General features: G+C 35.8%; 1 protein-coding gene across 2 annotated transcripts in view; it reads right to left on the reverse strand.

Moving 5' to 3' along the window:
* The window catches only part of galnt9 (polypeptide N-acetylgalactosaminyltransferase 9), a 147,258-nt gene that overhangs the window by 86,927 nt on the left and 40,671 nt on the right, over positions 1-19,660 (reverse strand). For both annotated transcript variants that reach the window (XM_088618116.1, XM_088618117.1), the window contains 2 exons: positions 18,264-18,461; positions 15,158-15,275 (listed from right to left, as the gene is read on the reverse strand). In XM_088618116.1, the coding sequence (XP_088474242.1) occupies positions 15,158-15,275; positions 18,264-18,461 (316 nt within the window). The remainder of the gene's footprint in view (positions 1-15,157; positions 15,276-18,263; positions 18,462-19,660) is intronic.

Below are 19,660 nucleotides of genomic sequence, written 5' to 3' on the forward strand. Positions count from 1 at the left end.
GTTCAATGTTATCTTCACTTTTTTTTTCTTGCATATATGGCTCTATAGACTGCATGGCCCTACATGGGACTGTTGTCTAAATTGACCACAAAACAAAAATGTGAAAGAAAATGGTTAAGCTTTTCAAACCAATGCATTTGGCATTGAATGCACTACCAGTTTAACAGATACAGCTAAGGTTTATTGGGTATTCCTGACTTTTAACCTACAGTACTTAACCCTGAAACCATGCTCATTGAGAGCACCATTCAGCAGGAAATTTCCAATAACAATATACTTGTCAAAAATAAAATTGCACCACAGTTGATAGAGTTTGTGTGGTTTGGCAAGGTTGCTAACTCTTTTCAAACTAATATTTGGATGCCCTGAGCTATATTTTCTGCTTAAATGAGTTTATGGTTGCATTATGTTTCTTTGAAGAAAATCTGAACCCTAACCCTAACTGGCCCAAACCCATAGCTAGGGTTAGGGTTGGAATTATTAGAAAACATAGAGGATGTTTAATGGCATGGTAGTGTTTTAGGACAGAAGTAATGTTTAGGAAAAGTGATAGTTCAATGTTATTTTCACTTTTTTTTTCTTGCATATATGGCTCTATACACTGCATGGCCCTACATGGGACTGTTGTCTAAATTGACCACAAAGCAAAAATGTGAAAGAAAATGGTTAAGCTTTTCAAACCAATGCATTTGGCATTGAATGCACTACCAGTTTAACAGATAAAGCTAAGGTTATTGGGTATTCCTGACTTTTAACCTACTTAACCCTGAAACCATGCTCATTGAGAGCACCATTCAGCAGGAAATTTCCAATAACAATATACTTGTCAAAAAATAAAATTGCACCACAGTTGATACAGTTTGTGTGGTTTGGCAAGGTTGCTAACTCTTTTCAAACTAATATTTTGATGCCCTGAGCTATATTTTCTGCTTAAATGAGTTTATGGTTGCATTATGTTTCTTTGAAGAAAATCTGAACCCTAACCCTAACCGGCCCAAACCCATAGCTAGGGTTAGGGTTGGAATTATTAGAACACATAGAGGATGTTTGATGGCATGGTTGTGTTTTAGGACAGAAGTAATGTTTAGGAAAAGTGATAGTTCAATGTTATCTTCACTTTTTTTTTCTTGCATATATGGCTCTATAGACTGCATGGCCCTACATGGGACTGTTGTCTAAATTGACCACAAAGCAAAAATGTGAAAGAAAATGGTTAAGCTTTTCAAACCAATGCATTTGGCATTGAATGCACTACCAGTTTAACAGATACAGCTAAGGTTTATTGGGTATTCCTGACTTTTAACCTACTTAACCCTGAAACCATGCTCATTGAGAGCACCATTCAGCAGGAAATTTCCAATAACAATATACTTGTCAAAAAATAAAATTGCACCACAGTTGATACAGTTTGTGTGGTTTGGCAAGGTTGCTAACTCTTTTCAAACTAATATTTTGATGCCCTGAGCTATATTTTCTGCTTAAATGAGTTTATGGTTGCATTATGTTTCTTTGAAGAAAATCTGAACCCTAACCCTAACAGGCCCAAACCCATAGCTAGGGTTAGGGTTGGAATTATTAGAACACATAGAGGATGTTTGATGGCATGGTTGTGTTTTAGGACAGAAGTAATGTTTAGGAAAAGTGATAGTTCAAGGTTTTTTTCACTTTTTTTTTCTTTCATATATGGCTCTATAGAGTGCATGGCCCTACATGGGACTGTTGTCTAAAACCACAAAGCAAAAATGTGAAAGAATGTGGTTAAGCTTTGCAAACCATTGCATTGGGCATTGAATGCACTACCAGTTTAACAGATACAGCTAAGGTTTATTGGGTATTCCTGACTTTTAACCTACTTAACCCTGAAACCATGCTCATTGAGAGCACCATTCAGCAGGAAATTTCCAATAACAATATACGTGTCAAAAATAAAATTGCACCACAGTTGATACAGTTTGTGTGGTTTGGCAAGGTTGCTAACTCTTTTCAAACTAATATTTTGATGCCCTGAGCTATATTTTCTGCTTAAATGAGTTTATGGTTGCATTATGTTTCTTTGAAGAAAATCTGAACCCTAACCCTAACCGGCCCAAACCCATAGCTAGGGTTAGGGTTGGAATTATTAGAAAACATAGAGGATGTTTGATGGCATGGTTGTGTTTTAGGACAGAAGTAATGTTTAGGAAAAGTGATAGTTCAATGTTATCTTCACTTTTTTTTTCTTGCATATATGGCTCTATAGACTGCATGGCCCTACATGGGACTGTTGTCTAAATTGACCACAAAACAAAAATGTGAAAGAAAATGGTTAAGCTTTTCAAACCAATGCATTTGGCATTGAATGCACTACCAGTTTAACAGATACAGCTAAGGTTTATTGGGTATTCCTGACTTTTAACCTACAGTACTTAACCCTGAAACCATGCTCATTGAGAGCACCATTCAGCAGGAAATTTCCAATAACAATATACTTGTCAAAAATAAAATTGCACCACAGTTGATAGAGTTTGTGTGGTTTGGCAAGGTTGCTAACTCTTTTCAAACTAATATTTGGATGCCCTGAGCTATATTTTCTGCTTAAATGAGTTTATGGTTGCATTATGTTTCTTTGAAGAAAATCTGAACCCTAACCCTAACCGGCCCAAACCCATAGCTAGGGTTAGGGTTGGAATTATTAGAAAACATAGAGGATGTTTGATGGCATGGTTGTGTTTTAGGACAGAAGTAATGTTTAGGAAAAGTGATAGTTCAATGTTATCTTCACTTTTTTTTCTTGCATATATGGCTCAATGCACTGCATGGCCCTACATGGGACTGTTGTCTAAATTGACCGCAAAGCAAAAATGTGAAAGAAAATGGTTAAGATTTTCAAACCAATGCATTTGGCATTGAATGCACTACCAGTTTAACAGATACAGCTAAGGTTTATTGGGTATTCCTGACTTTTAACCTACTTAACCCTGAAACCATGCTCATTGAGAGCACCTTTCAGCAGAAAATTTCTAATAACAATATACTTGTCAAAAAATAAAATTGCACCACAGTTGATACAGTTTGTGTGGTTTGGCAAGGTTGCTAACTCTTTTCAAAGTAATATTTTGATGCCCTGAGCTATATTTTCTGCTTAAATGAGTTTATGGTTGCATTATGTTTCTTTGAAGAAAATCTGAACCCTAACCCTAACTGGCCCAAACCCATAGCTAGGGTTAGGGTTGGAATTATTAGAAAACATAGAGGATGTTTAATGGCATGGTAGTGTTTTAGGACAGAAGTAATGTTTAGGAAAAGTGATAGTTCAATGTTATTTTCACTTTTTTTTTCTTGCATATATGGCTCTATACACTGCATGGCCCTACATGGGACTGTTGTCTAAATTGACCACAAAGCAAAAATGTGAAAGAAAATGGTTAAGCTTTTCAAACCAATGCATTTGGCATTGAATGCACTACCAGTTTAACAGATACAGCTAAGGTTATTGGGTATTCCTGACTTTTAACCTACTTAACCCTGAAACCATGCTCATTGAGAGCACCATTCAGCAGGAAATTTCCAATAACAATATACTTGTCAAAAATAAAATTGCACCACAGTTGATAGAGTTTGTGTGGTTTGGCAAGGTTGCTAACTCTTTTCAAACTAATATTTGGATGCCCTGAGCTATATTTTCTGCTTAAATGAGTTTATGGTTGCATTATGTTTCTTTGAAGAAAATCTGAACCCTAACCCTAACCGGCCCAAACCCATAGCTAGGGTTAGGGTTGGAATTATTAGAAAACATAGAGGATGTTTGATGGCATGGTTGTGTTTTAGGACAGAAGTAATGTTTAGGAAAAGTGATAGTTCAATGTTATCTTCACTTTTTTTTTCTTGCATATATGGCTCTATAGACTGCATGGCCCTACATGGGACTGTTGTCTAAATTGACCGCAAAGCAAAAATTTGAAAGAAAATGGTTAAGATTTTCAAACCAATGCATTTGGCATTGAATGCACTACCAGTTTAACTGATACAGCTAAGGTTTATTGGGTATTCCTGAGTTTTAGCCTACTTAACCCTGAAACCATGCTTATTGAGAGCACCATTCAGCAGGAAATTTCCAATAACAATATACTTGTCAAAAAATAAAATTGCACCACAGTTGATACAGTTTGTGTGGTTTGGCAAGGTTGCTAACTCTTTTCAAAGTAATATTTTGATGCCCTGAGCTATATTTTCTGCTTAAATGAGTTTATGGTTGCATTATGTTTCTTTGAAGAAAATCTGAACCCTAACCCTAACCGGCCCAAACCCATAGCTAGGGTTAGGGTTGGAATTATTAGAACACATAGAGGATGTTTGATGGCATGGTTGTGTTTTAGGACAGAAGTAATGTTTAGGAAAAGTGATAGTTCAATGTTATCTTCACTTTTTTGTTCTTGCATATATGGCTCTATACACTGCATGGCCCTACATGGGACTGTTGTCTAAATTGACCACAAAGCAAAAATGTGAAAGAAAATGGTTAAGCTTTTCAAACCAATGCATTTGGCATTGAATGCACTACCAGTTTAACAGATACAGCTAAGGTTTATTGGGTATTCCTGACTTTTAACCTACTTAACCCTGAAACCATGCTCATTGAGAGCACCATTCAGCAGGAAATTTCCAATAACAATATACTTGTCAAAAAATAAAATTGCACCACAGTTGATACAGTTTGTGTGGTTTGGCAAGGTTGCTAACTCTTTTCAAACTAATATTTTGATGCCCTGAGCTATATTTTCTGCTTAAATGAGTTTATGGTTGCATTATGTTTCTTTGAAGAAAATCTGAACCCTAACCCTAACTGGCCCAAACCCATAGCTAGGGTTAGGGTTGGAATTATTAGAACACATAGAGGATGTTTGATGGCATGGTTGTGTTTTAGGACAGAAGTAATGTTTAGGAAAAGTGATAGTTCAATGTTATTTTCACTTTTTTTTCTTGCATATATGGCTCTATACACTGCATGGCCCTACATGGGACTGTTGTCTAAATTGACCACAAAGCAAAAATGTGAAAGAAAATGGTCAAGCTTTTCAAACCAATGCATTTGGCATTGAATGCACTACCAGTTTAACAGATACAGCTAAGGTTATTGGGTATTCCTGACTTTAAACCTACTTAACCCTGAAACCATGCTCATTGAGAGCACCATTCATTAGGAAATTTCCAATAACAATATACTTGTCAAAAAATAAAATTGCACCACAGTTGATACAGTTTGTGTGGTTTGGCAAGGTTGCTAACTCTTTTCAAACTAATATTTTGATGCCCTGAGCTATATTTTCTGCTTAAATGAGTTTATGGTTGCATTATTTTTCTTTGAAGAAAATCTGAACCCTAACCCTAACAGGCCCAAACCCATAGCTAGGGTTAGGGTTGGAATTATTAGAACACATAGAGGATATTTGATGGCATGGTTGTGTTTTAGGACAGAAGTAATGTTTAGGAAAAGTGATAGTTCAAGGTTTTCTTCACTTTTTTTTTCTTTCATATATGGCTCTATAGAGTGCATGGCCCTACATGGGACTGTTGTCTAAAACCACAAAGCAAAAATGTGAAAGAATGTGGTTAAGCTTTGCAAACCATTGCATTGGGCATTGAATGCACTACCAGTTTAACAGATACAGCTAAGGTTTATTGGGTATTCCTGACTTTTAACCTACTTAACCCTGAAACCATGCTCATTGAGAGCACCATTCAGCAGGAAATTTCCAATAACAATATACTTGTCAAAAAATAAAATTGCACCACAGTTGATACAGTTTGTGTGGTTTGGCAAGGTTGCTAACTCTTTTCAAACTAATATTTTGATGCCCTGAGCTATATTTTCTGCTTAAATGAGTTTATGGTTGCATTATGTTTCTTTGAAGAAAATCTGAACCCTAACCCTAACCGGCCCAAACCCATAGCTAGGGTTAGGGTTGGAATTATTAGAAAACATAGAGGATGTTTGATGGCATGGTTGTGTTTTAGGACAGAAGTAATGTTTAGGAAAAGTGATAGTTCAATGTTATCTTCACTTTTTTTTTCTTGCATATATGGCTCTATAGACTGCATGGCCCTACATGGGACTGTTGTCTAAATTGACCACAAAACAAAAATGTGAAAGAAAATGGTTAAGCTTTTCAAACCAATGCATTTGGCATTGAATGCACTACCAGTTTAACAGATACAGCTAAGGTTTATTGGGTATTCCTGACTTTTAACCTACAGTACTTAACCCTGAAACCATGCTCATTGAGAGCACCATTCAGCAGGAAATTTCCAATAACAATATACTTGTCAAAAATAAAATTGCACCACAGTTGATAGAGTTTGTGTGGTTTGGCAAGGTTGCTAACTCTTTTCAAACTAATATTTGGATGCCCTGAGCTATATTTTCTGCTTAAATGAGTTTATGGTTGCATTATGTTTCTTTGAAGAAAATCTGAACCCTAACCCTAACCGGCCCAAACCCATAGCTAGGGTTAGGGTTGGAATTATTAGAAAACATAGAGGATGTTTGATGGCATGGTTGTGTTTTAGGACAGAAGTAATGTTTAGGAAAAGTGATAGTTCAATGTTATCTTCACTTTTTTTTCTTGCATATATGGCTCAATGCACTGCATGGCCCTACATGGGACTGTTGTCTAAATGGACCACAAAGCAAAAATGTGAAAGAAAATGGTTAAGCTTTTCAAACCAATGCATTTGGCATTGAATGCACTACCAGTTTAACAGATACAGCTAAGGTTTATTGGGTATTCCTGACTTTTAGCCTACTTAACCCTGAAACCATGCTCACTGAGAGCACCATTCAGTAGGAAATTTCCAATAACAATATACTTGTCAAAAAATAAAATTGCACCACAGTTGATACAGTTTGTGTGGTTTGGCAAGGTTGCTAATTTTTTTCAAACTAATATTTTGATGCCCTGAGCTATATTTTCTGCTTAAATGAGTTTATGGTTGCATTATGTTTCTTTGAAGAAAATCTGAACCCTAACCCTAACCGGCCCAAACCCATAGCTAGGGTTAGGGTTGGAATTATTAGAAAACATAGAGGATGTTTGATGGCATGGTTGTGTTTTAGGACAGAAGTAATGTTTAGGAAAAGTGATAGTTCAAGGTTATCTTCACTTTTTTTTTCTTGCATATATGGCTCTATAGACTGCATGACCCTACATGGGACTGTTGTCTAAATTGACCGCAAAGCAAAAATGTGAAAGAAAATGTTTAAGATTTTCAAACCAATGCATTTGGCATTGAATGCACTACCAGTTTAACAGATATAGCTAAGGTTTATTGGGTATTCCTGATTTTTAACCTACTTAACCCTGAAGCCATGCTCATTGAGAGCACCATTCAGCAGGAAATTTCCAATAAAGATATACAGTACTTGTCAAAAAATAAAATTGCAGCACAGTTGATACAGTTTGTGTGGTTTGGCAAGGTTGCTAACTCTTTTCAAACTAATATTTTGATGCCCTGAGCTATATTTTCTGCTTAAATGAGTTTATGGTTGCATTATGTTTCTTTGAAGAAAATCTGAACCCTAACCCTAACCGGCCCAAACCCATAGCTAGGGTTAGGTTTGGAATTATTAGAAAACATAGAGGATGTTTGATGGCATGGTTGTGTTTTAGGACAGAAGTAATGTTTAGGAAAAGTGATAGTTCAAGGTTATCTTCACTTTTTTTTTCTTGCATATATGGCTCTATAGACTGCATGGCCCTACATGGGACTGTTGTCTAAAACCACAAAGCAAAAATGTGAAAGAATGTGGTTAAGCTTTGCAAACCATTGCATTGGGCATTGAATGCACTACCAGTTTAACAGATACAGCTAAGGTTTATTGGGTATTCCTGACTTTTAACCTACTTAACCCTGAAACCATGCTCATTGAGAGCACCATTCAGCAGGAAATTTCCAATAACAGTATACCTGTCAAAAAATAAAATTGCACCACAGTTGATACAGTTTGTGTGGTTTGGCAAGGTTGCTAACTCTTTTCAAAGTAATATTTTGATGCCCTGAGCTATATTTTCTGCTTAAATGAGTTTATGGTTGCATTATGTTTCTTTGAAGAAAATCTGAACCCTAACCCTAACCGGCCCAAACCCATAGCTAGGGTTAGGGTTGGAATTATTAGAAAACATAGAGGATGTTTAATGTCATGGTTGTGTTTTAGGACAGAAGTAATGTTTAGGAAAAGTGATAGTTCAATGTTATCTTCACTTTTTTTTTCTTGCATATATGGCTCTATAGACTGCATGGCCCTACATGGGACTGTTGTCTAAATTGACCACAAAACAAAAATGTGAAAGAAAATGGTTAAGCTTTTCAAACCAATGCATTTGGCATTGAATGCACTACCAGTTTAACAGATACAGCTAAGGTTTATTGGGTATTCCTGACTTTTAACCTACAGTACTTAACCCTAAAACCATGCTCATTGAGAGCACCATTCAGCAGGAAATTTCCAATAACAGTATACTTGTCAAAAATAAAATTGCACCACAGTTGATAGAGTTTGTGTGTTTGGCAAGGTTGCTAACTCTTTTCAAACTAATATTTGGATGCCCTGAGCTATATTTTCTGCTTAAATGAGTTTATGGTTGCATTATGTTTCTTTGAAGAAAATCTGAACCCTAACCCTAACCGGCCCAAACCCATAGCTAGGGTTAGGGTTGGAATTATTAGAAAACATAGAGGATGTTTGATGGCATGGTTGTGTTTTAGGACAGAAGTAATGTTTAGGAAAAGTGATAGTTCAATGTTATCTTCACTTTTTTTTCTTGCATATATGGCTCAATGCACTGCATGGCCCTAGATGGGACTGTTGTCTAAATTGACCGCAAAGCAAAAATGTGAAAGAATGTGGTTTAGCTTTGCAAACCATTGCATTGGGCATTGAATGCACTACCAGTTTAACAGATACAGCTAAGGTTTATTGGGTATTCCTGACTTTTAACCTACTTCACCCTGAAACCATGCTCACTTTTTTTTTCTTGCATATGTATATGGCTCTATAGACTGCATGTCCCTACATGGGACTGTTGTCTAAATTGACTGCAAAGCAAAAATGTGAAAGAAAGTGGTTAAACTTCTCAAGCCTTTGCAGTTCGCATTGAATGTACTGGCATTTTAACAGATACAGCTAAAATTTTGTTAGGTATTCCTGATTTTTAACCTATTTAAAAAACATTTAACATAGAGTTTTTCTCATCTAAACAAATAATAACATTAGCATTCATATAGTTTTAGAAGTGTTGTACTTTTATTGAGCATTCAATATTGATTGCTTTGTATTCCCTAAAGCAACAATTATCAAACCAGATTTAATAAAGTGTGAAGCACAGTGAATTCAGTGGGGACCCAAAGGTGTCTGATTAAAATAACTGCAAATTAAACTTTAACTATAAAACAGATCAGTTGGCAGAGCTCTTGCATCTCTGCTCTGGCATTCATACCATAGACTGGTGGAGAAATAGGTTGTATTCTGGAACACAAGGCAAATTGCTGAGGGCCAGGTTTACTGATTCCCGAGCTCACTCTGTCACACATTTCTATGGGTTTAATAGCTATCTCCAAGCAGCATGCATTGAACCATTTCGCCACACTGGATAATCACAAGAATGCTCCTTATATAACATAATCTTAAGTTTTTACGGAATACTGTGCTCACGCCTCCCACCCACAGAACAAAAAAACAAGGCTTTTTATTTAAAAAGGGGCAGCTTAATGGATTCTCTTACTGGATCACAGGGAAGTTGGGTTCTATTTAAAAAAGCTTTTCTTTTTCTGTCTGCACATCCTTTATCCACTGCCTGTGCTACATACAGCTTTTTAATCAGATTACCTTTCAAAGCAATCTGAACCTGTGAACAGATATCAACAGTTAATGCTGAACTCACAAATGAAATCCTTGACATTTAAATGACTAAATGACATTTGCTTATATGTGTTCAATTCCAAACCCATTTTTTGTAAATGAATGTGCCGCCCTTGAGCATACTTTGTGAAACCAAGACTATGAGCTCCACATTTTTTAAAAAATAAAACAAAGGGTAATAATAATAATAATAATAATAATAATAATAATAATAATAATAATAATAATAATAAATGTTGACACCGCCAAATGAATTGAACCTGATTTGTAGATGCTGCATATGCACAAAACCACATTACGATATATCGCAATTGAATCTGAGCCACTCGAGTGAGCAATTTAATTTGCTGAAGTCTTCAAAATTATGGTTCACTTGAAAAAGCATAAGTAGAGAAAAAAAGATACATAGGCCTGAAGTGGATCAGTTAATTGCAAGCTAATCCTGCTTAGATGTAGTGCAGGTACAAAAGAACCTGCTGGAATAAAGGCCAAGACCTGGTCATATCAATAGCAGGTGCACTGACACACTTCAATTCTCTTTTAAATTTTTTTCTGGACCAGTTCTTCTGGGATATAAATATGTAAAAGTGTTTCTGTTTAGTGGTTTTCAAAAAGCCGTTACGACGTGAGAGAGGAAGGGCAAGTATTTTACAGACAGGGTGAAAAAAGCAATGTACAGTATGGCATTTACGTTCTTTACAGGAAGAAATATTTATTTTGTACTGTATAGAACACTGCTCTTAATAGCAGAAACGTTCATATATTTTAGATATATGCAAATATGTGTTCTTGTCGTGAAAGGAAATTAAGAGATAAATGATTATACTATATTTGTCCTATTATCTTTTAATTATTTTTAAAGGAAGTGTGCAATTACTGTACCTGTCAAGTCACCATTAACTAAAGGCAAAATAATCTTTGAAATGCAAATGAACTGTTCACTACATCAGTTTAGTAACAATATCCTTAATTGCATTTCATCATTTTCTTCTTGAAGTCTTTATAACTGTATTTTTGAAAATGATGCAATTAACTAAGTCGCGTTTTTCTGATGCTAATTTCTGTTAAAGACTTTTTTAAGGATTCAAAACAGTTTAGCAGAGAATAATGCATCGCGCTTATACAGTACTGACACCATTTGTTTGATTGCCTCATATTAAATAAGAAGATTGTGATCTTTCTATCCATCCATTTTCAATCAGTGCTCAGTCCAAGACAGGGCTGGGTTGTGGTGGCCAGTGCCTAACCAAGCAGACAATGAGCCCAAGGCAAGACACATTCAGGATGCAATTTAGACACATCAAATAATTCCAGCTGTGAAATAACAGTACATCACAAATTCATATCCTAGTACAAGACTCAAAAGACACGTTAAGGAAGTAAAAACTCACATTAAGTTATGATGGAAACTGGAAGAATATGGAACAGAAGACATTTGATTTCTCTCACAGGTTCAGCTGGATGCAGTGCTTTTTCATTTTTTTTTACAAAAACCAACATTCAATCCTTTTTCACATAGAAACATTAACAAATATAAGCATCTAAAAAAAAAAGTAGTCACACTATATCCCCCCCAAAAACTGGGTGGAGTCTGTTTCTGACCGACATACCAGGTACAATACAATAGCCCTTGGCCAGACACCGGGCAGGAGAGAGGTTCCCTGGACCACAGGGCACCTGCCTGCTTTTAGAATACTGCAAATCTCTTTTGGATTAAGATTGGCTTCTCGCAGGGGGTGTCTCAGTCATGCACAGATCACTGCAGGAGATGGTCAGTATTACAGCCACTGGTTCTTAGCAGATGTTGCAGCTCCAGTTGGAAGCCACCAGGATCAGACAGGTATTATGCCCACAACTCTTCAGGAGGTTATTGACAAGGAGAGGCCTCATTGTCCCTCTCAGCAGATAGATGGCGTCCTCACGTGGAATGAAGCGATAGTAGAGCTCTGCTTCTGCTACTGTGGTTCTCGTTCCTCCCTACTGTTTCCCATGAAGTCCACTTGGGACTATACTGCACTTGGGACTATACTGCATACTGCAATCAGAACAAGATAGGAATCCCAACCCACTGCCATAAGAGAGGATCGGGGAACAACCTCAGACCCTAATATCAATGGCACTATGGTCAAACCAACACAGCTACCCACACCCATGTACAGTAGAGACATCAGACTTTACTTCCCAGCAGACCTCCACCATGCCCCTCTACACTGCTTGCTTTTGCACTAGCCCCTTTTCTACTGTATGTATACAAGCTGTCTTCACTATAACCAAGCAGTTTAAAGCCAACAGGAAACTATGAGCATCATCAGTCTTGTCTATATAACCTACCCCCTAAAGTGACCCAACAGCACTATTAGAAGTGGTAATTACTGAAATAACTTAATGAACCATGTGGTAAATAACTCTTAGTCCATTAAGTAAAGAAATTGATTACTGCTTTCTAAATAATTCATGTATTTAGAAAGACAGATGCTTGATCAATATCAGAACATTTTTTCCATGGCTCCCTCCCATTCCAAATGCAGATATTTTTCTTCTTTTTCTTCAAGTGCTTTGAGAAGCCACCTTTAAAGGAGCTATATAAAATAAAATGTATTATTATATTATTATTCTTTTAACTAACTGTTGCAGTTTTACTATGAATTGGGTAATTTGCACTGCAAATTTCTCTTTATAATAAACATGACACATTTCTCTTTGTAATAATTTGACCACATTTTTTACTTCCAGGTTTATACTTATAAACCTGAATATAAATCTTTGGTGTCAGAATGAGCCCTCTGCTTGGCTATGAATTTCAGAAGGTCTTTGAAGGCCAGAATATTGGTGACAAGGTTCTCTGAAGAGTGTAGGTCACCAGGACTTAATAACAGAAACTGACACATTGTATGACATTATCACATGATTACATTTTAAATTGTTAAACACCATTCAAGGTAATATTTGAGGAATTGAAGGGTGTTTGTAAGACTGCATGCTGAGGTCAGTGTTCTAATGAATTAATGTATTTAATGTGCTATGACATCATTAGAAGGTGATTGTCTCTGGTGAAGAATGATTCATTTCCTCCTGAACAGCAATGCCTTGAATCAAAAACAGCTCATTAGGTGTATCCTTGTGCCAGCCTTTGCAAACACATTTCAGCGCAGACATGATATATTGCAGCCATTTACCAAGCGCCACTTCCACAAAGAAAATAGTCCAAGATGAAAGCTCTCTTTCACTCCAATATGCACTTTCCATTAGCAGGAAATATAAGTAAAAATAATCATAACAGGTTGTTTTTAAATTTCGTTAGTCATGACCTTCTACTTCAATGGGATTTGAAGTAAAACTAAAAATATCTACTGTAGGTGTCATTGAAATGTACTGTATGTGTCCTGAACCCAACCTCTCAGCAGTGCACAAATGAGGTTAATGATTTCACATCTTTTATCCATGCCTGACATTGAAGTCTTTGAGATTTTAATTAGACTAATGTTTCCAACAGAGCAAAGCTTTTGAAACATCTGTTTGAAAAAAAAAAAACACCTGTGAAAATCACACCATAAGTAAGTCATCGGTTGCTTTTGTTTGTTTATTCTATGGTAATATAAGCTTTTTGAAATCCTCAACAATCTTCAACAAGAATAGCACTTTTCAGTGAACTACCAAACGCTCGCTATTTGAATGTTATGATAACCAGGCTGCTACAGACAGCCTTCAAAGATCACAGCTATTTATCTCTTCTTTGTAAATGCAAAGAAAATGCAGGTTCAAAGTTAAAAGGATGAAGTGAAACAAATTCTCAGTTATGGGCAGAAGTATGCAGTTAATTGCCGTTAATCATTATTTGTCTTCTTTTTTCAGAGCAGTAGCCTGACATGAAGACAAAAGATAGAACCTTATCGGGTTACTGGCAGTGGATGCGGTGGTTTACATGGGAATTGTGATTCACTGCACAATTTGGTGTTAACGTCAACAAGATTATTTTTGGAGTGTATTCCCCCTGTAAAAATGTTACCGTATTTATTTCAATTCAATGTGTGAACAACAGCACAATTACTGTTAGGATAAAGTGGGTGTATGCACTCTGAAGCAGTCACAGAGGCATGGACAGTAAGGATTCTGAAGACCGATAATCACAGTATGATTTCATTGGGGTTATCAGTATCAGCATGCTGATTTTACATCTAAGTGTAAAAAAATTACCACGATGCATTACCTTGAGGGAGCAGATTTCATTTTTTGCATCCCTGACCTTTTCACCCCTGTAAAGGTTTTCAATATGGTATGTATGTGGGTGACTCGGAAATTGATGATAACACGAGAAGAAGCAGGTATCTTTCTCTCTAAATATTTATGCAAACCACTTGCACACTGCTACAGACACTTCATGAGCTGCAGTTTGTTAAGATGCTTGCAGATGCAAAGATAAGTGGCCTTAATGCTATTTAGCTCTTTCACACTAGAAAGATATGCCAGAGAATGCTAATGTAATTATTGTGATGCTTATGCCGAGGCAGCTCATTTGTGAAACCTTTCCACTAAAGGCCAGCTTTTGGAAGAAAAAGAAATCCTTCACATTAAACACGGCTCCTTTTTTCATTCAAACCTCATTTTACATGAAGCATTAAATCTACTCATCCACCATATGCGTGCAGATGTACGTTTTTTTTAACTGTATTGCAGACTCCAAAGCTTTTGAGTCAAGTGAACATTGTAATTTGGCACTAAGAATTGATTTTTTTTTCCTCTCTAAGCAACACAATTCTGACTTGGCAGAGTATGACATCAGGTTTACTACTTACAGTAGTCTCCATAAACTCTTAAGGTTATTACTTTGGTTGTTTAAATGCTTAACTATTTAATGTTAAAAAGACTGCATACTATTTAGTTCTATTTAATTTCACTTGGGTTTTTTGTAATGTGTACTTTTTTTCCCTGCCATGAGATTTTGTTTTTCTAGGGTAGAAATTCTTTACATATTTAAGCCAAATGATTTATTCCAATTGATTACATACACCCTTTTCCATGTAAATTTAATTGTTAGATCAAAAATCACATTTAGCTGTTTCTATCTTCAAAAAACAAAGAAATATATTTTCAGCTGTTATTAGGTGTAAAATACTGTCTGCCTCCAGTTCCTAAAACCTAAAGACCCCAGCTATCAAATAAGATTAACACTTCTACTGCTACTGTACTGTATGTTATTTGTAGTGCTTAGTAGTATCACCACAAATGTATGCATGGGTAAACAAAAAATGTCTCTCCACTTACCCTCATGCCCAGTTCAATATTTTCACCTCCATAAACTTCCATTCCTGGATCCAGAAGTCCAATTTCTCCAAAATATTCTCTGTTGACCACAAATGAGCAGCCAATCATCGCTGGAGTCCTAGGCACAGGTAAAGGACAGAGTCTTGAGCAATTTTAGAATACTCTTGCATCAACAAAAACATATCTATCTCACTTAATTTAAGTGATAGGCAGCTCCAGGCCGTGACCTTACCTTAATTACTGTACTTAACGGAACTCATTGCTTTTTTGTGAACTAATTTGTATTCTTTAGGTCCTAATCAATTGCTAATTGGCAATTTCTGAGATACAGCGAATAAATATACTGTTTATATAAAATATGGAGTCTCAGTCTTATAAACAAACTTAAATATAAGGAAAACATTTGCTTTTCCAGGCCTCTATTTGCATTACTGTATACAGTAGTGTACTATTTATTTCAAGTTTATTGATGAGGCCCCAGTGGCAGCCTGAGCTCAGGAGAGCTTTCTCAGGAGAGAACTGTTGATATTTTCATATTTCTGATATTTTCAGGTGGAGCAATTGCTGCATCATACTTCAGAGCTTAATTCTAGGGCTCACCTGGGAGTCGGGAGGATTTTTCAGAGTAGGGCTACAACTGGAAGCGAACAGCTGGGTTTGCTGTTGCAATCCAATGTGTGGATGAGAAATTCTTTCAGGCATTGGCATGCTCAGCAAACCTTCACTTGTAGTGTTTATTAAACTCAGTTTGAATGAAACTGAGCAAGTGTGGGAGACCCCATAATTAGGCCTGGAAAACCTTTGCTGAGCTTCAGGAGCTATCTGGTTACAACTGCTGCATGTCCTTCTCTAATTTGCTTACAGTATTTCACTTTGCATTTCATATTTCTCTGCATGCTTTTGACTACTGTTTAGCACGAATTCTACAATTCTTGTCTGAAGCTGCGTTATGGATTTTTTCTACTGCACATTGGAAATCTAATTTCCCATACTCCAAGACTGGCAAATGATTTACTGCACGGCACGGGAACAACTGGTGTCCCCTTCAAAAAGTAGTTCTTTTAGCATATTCAGTTAGGATCGGGATTGGTTCATAACCTCAATCACAGAATTGCATGATGTTACAGTCATAAATAGTACAAAACAGTTAATGTTCAAATTCCAATTTGTGATGAGATCAAAATATGTTTACATCACTCAAATGCTTTCATCTGGTACTCAGAATGAGGGAATGGGGATTCATTCATGCTGTCTTAAGGAATATTAAGATTTCTCATTTAGCAATACTGCTTGCTTTTGAAAGTGCAGAAGACAGGGAATTATTTTCGCAGTTTATTGTCTGGAAGCACTTGCAATTATAACTTTATAACAATTATAACAAAACAAAAAAAAAAGAATCTCAGTTACTGAGCTTATAAAATAATTTCCTTTTGCAGATCAAAGAAGCCAGAACACCACATTTCCTCCCCAAATCAGAAACCTAAGGTTGAATTTGAAAATCGTCCTTCAGTACTACACTGATAATAGTTAAAATAAATGTAACTTTTCTGACAAAAGGACTGAAGAATTAAATAACATATTTATAAATTCTGAGGTTTTTACTTTTTGTTTTTTGTATCAAAAACAAAGTTATGTCCTTGGTATTGTGTAAAAAAGACTGAAATTAATGGAAAATTGAAAAGATGATAAAACTGGCATATAAGAATACTGACATCAGCTTTCAGCTTTTAAAGCACAGTCTCTCTCACACATTCTATCACACTCTCAATATTTTAAAACAAAGGTAAAACCAGAAGTACTGCAATAATAAAAAGTTAGGCTAATATAAAATACTTGCAATACTATTAATTGGGAGTTTCAAATTCCATTGGAATACCATTTATATATTATATAGCCTGTAGTATGTTGTGGTTGGATTACTGGAGTATTTACAACATGTTAGGACAAATCCTTATTAATTAGTAATCTCATGTATTAAAAAAGTTTTGTTCTTAGATATACAGTAAATGCTTTATTAACAGAGCTATATTTTAAAGCCTGTGAATTATTCTAGTGTCATTGGTGTCATTCAAGTGTCCGTAAAGCAAAGAATCAGTCTCAAATTCAGTTCCTACAGAAAAAGGCAGTTTTATTATATAATCACACAAGTGTAGGTACACTTTAACCATCAAAATTAATATGATCACTCTGCAGTATTCAGCTAGTTTATAGGTATTATTAGTATTAAGAAGGAAAAGATTGTAATAAAGCAATTATTGTAGTAATCTTTATATACTAAAATTACTTTTTTAGACCAATCAAATTATAAATTGATTTGGTGGTGCCTGTTGAACCCAATATTAGAGAAGAAAATACATCAAGCTGGAACAAACCTGTTCTTTTGACTGCATGCTAATTGTTAAGATCATTTTTTGCACTGACACTGTGTGCCACTGGTCTCATTCAAAAGTGTTTTAAGCTATCATAGAGACGTACTGTATGCAGTGTTGATTAAGCATTATATGTACTGGTTCACCTAGTTAAATCAAAATTGCAGATAAAACCTAGGAAAACTGTATCATAGGATGATGAATGGAAAAAGAAACATCAATAGGAAGCACATTTCTGAGATCAAGTAAGTAAAATGGTGAGAAAGTAAATGGTGGAACTGTCTCCTTAAGTTGGTATAATCCTACACATTCTAATATAGGAATGCATTTAATTGTTTTTGTGATACACTACATAGAATTTGTTTAAACTAATTGTTAAAGAACTGAATTACTGCACATTTGTTTATGAGTACTTTCAAATTAAATGCATTTCTCCAGTCACTTCTTAGAAAAAGGGCCTTAAAATATCACAGCATCATTAATATGCACAAATATACGCATATAAATAAATATATGCATTTACAGTACACCGCTTAAATGTCATTGCAACACATCATAGAGAGATTTAACAGACCAAAGCATACTAACGATTTTAACAAAGCATGAACAGTTTCTCTTGAAGACCAGTTTGTTTTAAAACAGAATCATTGATTAATATTGTAGTCATTATTCAGTGTATCATTTTTTTAACAGCCAGAGCTTTATAAATAATAGAGAGCAGTTGTAGCCCTGCATACCGGATAGGAGCTGTCTCATCGCCTTTGTCCAGCCAGTCCTGAGGTGGGATTATGTACATACACCACAGCCCCCAGTTATAGCCATGAGCAGCATTGGCATATTGCTGCACCTCAAATGTGTTGTACTTGATGTTGTCAATAGCTGGCAGAATAATGCGGGTGTGATCTTCCTTCACTCTGGTCAGAATTGGCTCAGCCCTGTAAAATACAGCAACAGAAAGATGCACTGAGAATTAAGGCCACAGCAAAAAAAAGGTGGATAGTATCTCCTCTTTAGAGATGCAATCCAGTGGTGTCTTTGAAATCCATCATATTGTGCTTCAGTTCTTGCCTGGGTGGAAAAGTGGGATTTTATTCCATTTCTTGGAGCTGTGAAATAAGGTGTAGGAAAGCAAACAATGGAACAGCTTCTGCTCTCCTCTACACTTTTCCCCTCTGGATATTTTCAATATCATCTTTTTGCTGCATTACGTGGGATGTGTGAGATTAAGTATTTTAATTTCATTTCTAAAATAGTAAAGTAAAAATAACACTGTGAACCACAATCTCAAGGTAACACCAACAGAAAAAACAATCTGAAATCTTTAATTGTGTTGAACTTCATCAAACAACACAGCATTTGCTCTGCAATCATTAAAAGCTACTATTAGATTAATAGACTTGAATGATTTCAGAACACATCCTGTTATCCACTATTGCAGTCTTAATGCAGTGTGTTGCTGAACATTTAAAATTTCTATTAGCTTTCCCACACTTCCCGAGTTACAGCTGCAAAAAAAAGAATATATTCACATTCAATCCTGTTTCCAAAAATAAATAGGAGCAATGGATTCTACAATCTGTTGTATTGCAATCTGTGGTATGCCACAATGTTAAAATGTTAAAAATGCATTTGTTAACATGCACAATGTTAAAAATGCATTTGTTAACATGCACAATGTTAAAAATGCATTTAGTTCACTGATTCCAGGATTCATAACCTGGCAGAAACCTAACTGTCAGAACTATGTATTCATTCAGAAAAAAAATGCTACTTTTGTTACAGTATTTGTACTTCCAGATGTGAAAATACTGAAAATTATTAAGTTATTAGGTACAGTGTTATAGTCCATTAAAATCCCAGATATCTTTATCTTTGACATGGCTTAGTGTGTATTTTGTATCTGAAACTGTACATATGAAACAAAGACAGCAACTGTGGAGCAGTTGAATAGTGACACCGTGAATGTGCTTGTGAAATCACAGCTGGAGAGAATTTGATGCACATTCTACACATATCATAGTGTCAGTGCTAATACCTTTAACAGTGTTTTTCTCCAGTGTACAGTACTTGGAACACAATGCTTTCTTTCTTGTTAATCTGTTGGAGAAGTTTCCCCCCACATCCCCTTAAAAGT

The sequence above is a fragment of the Lepisosteus platostomus genome, chromosome 24, assembly GCF_059453375.1.
Source record: "Lepisosteus platostomus isolate fLepPlt1 chromosome 24, fLepPlt1.hap1, whole genome shotgun sequence".
NCBI lineage: Eukaryota > Metazoa > Chordata > Actinopteri > Semionotiformes > Lepisosteidae > Lepisosteus > Lepisosteus platostomus.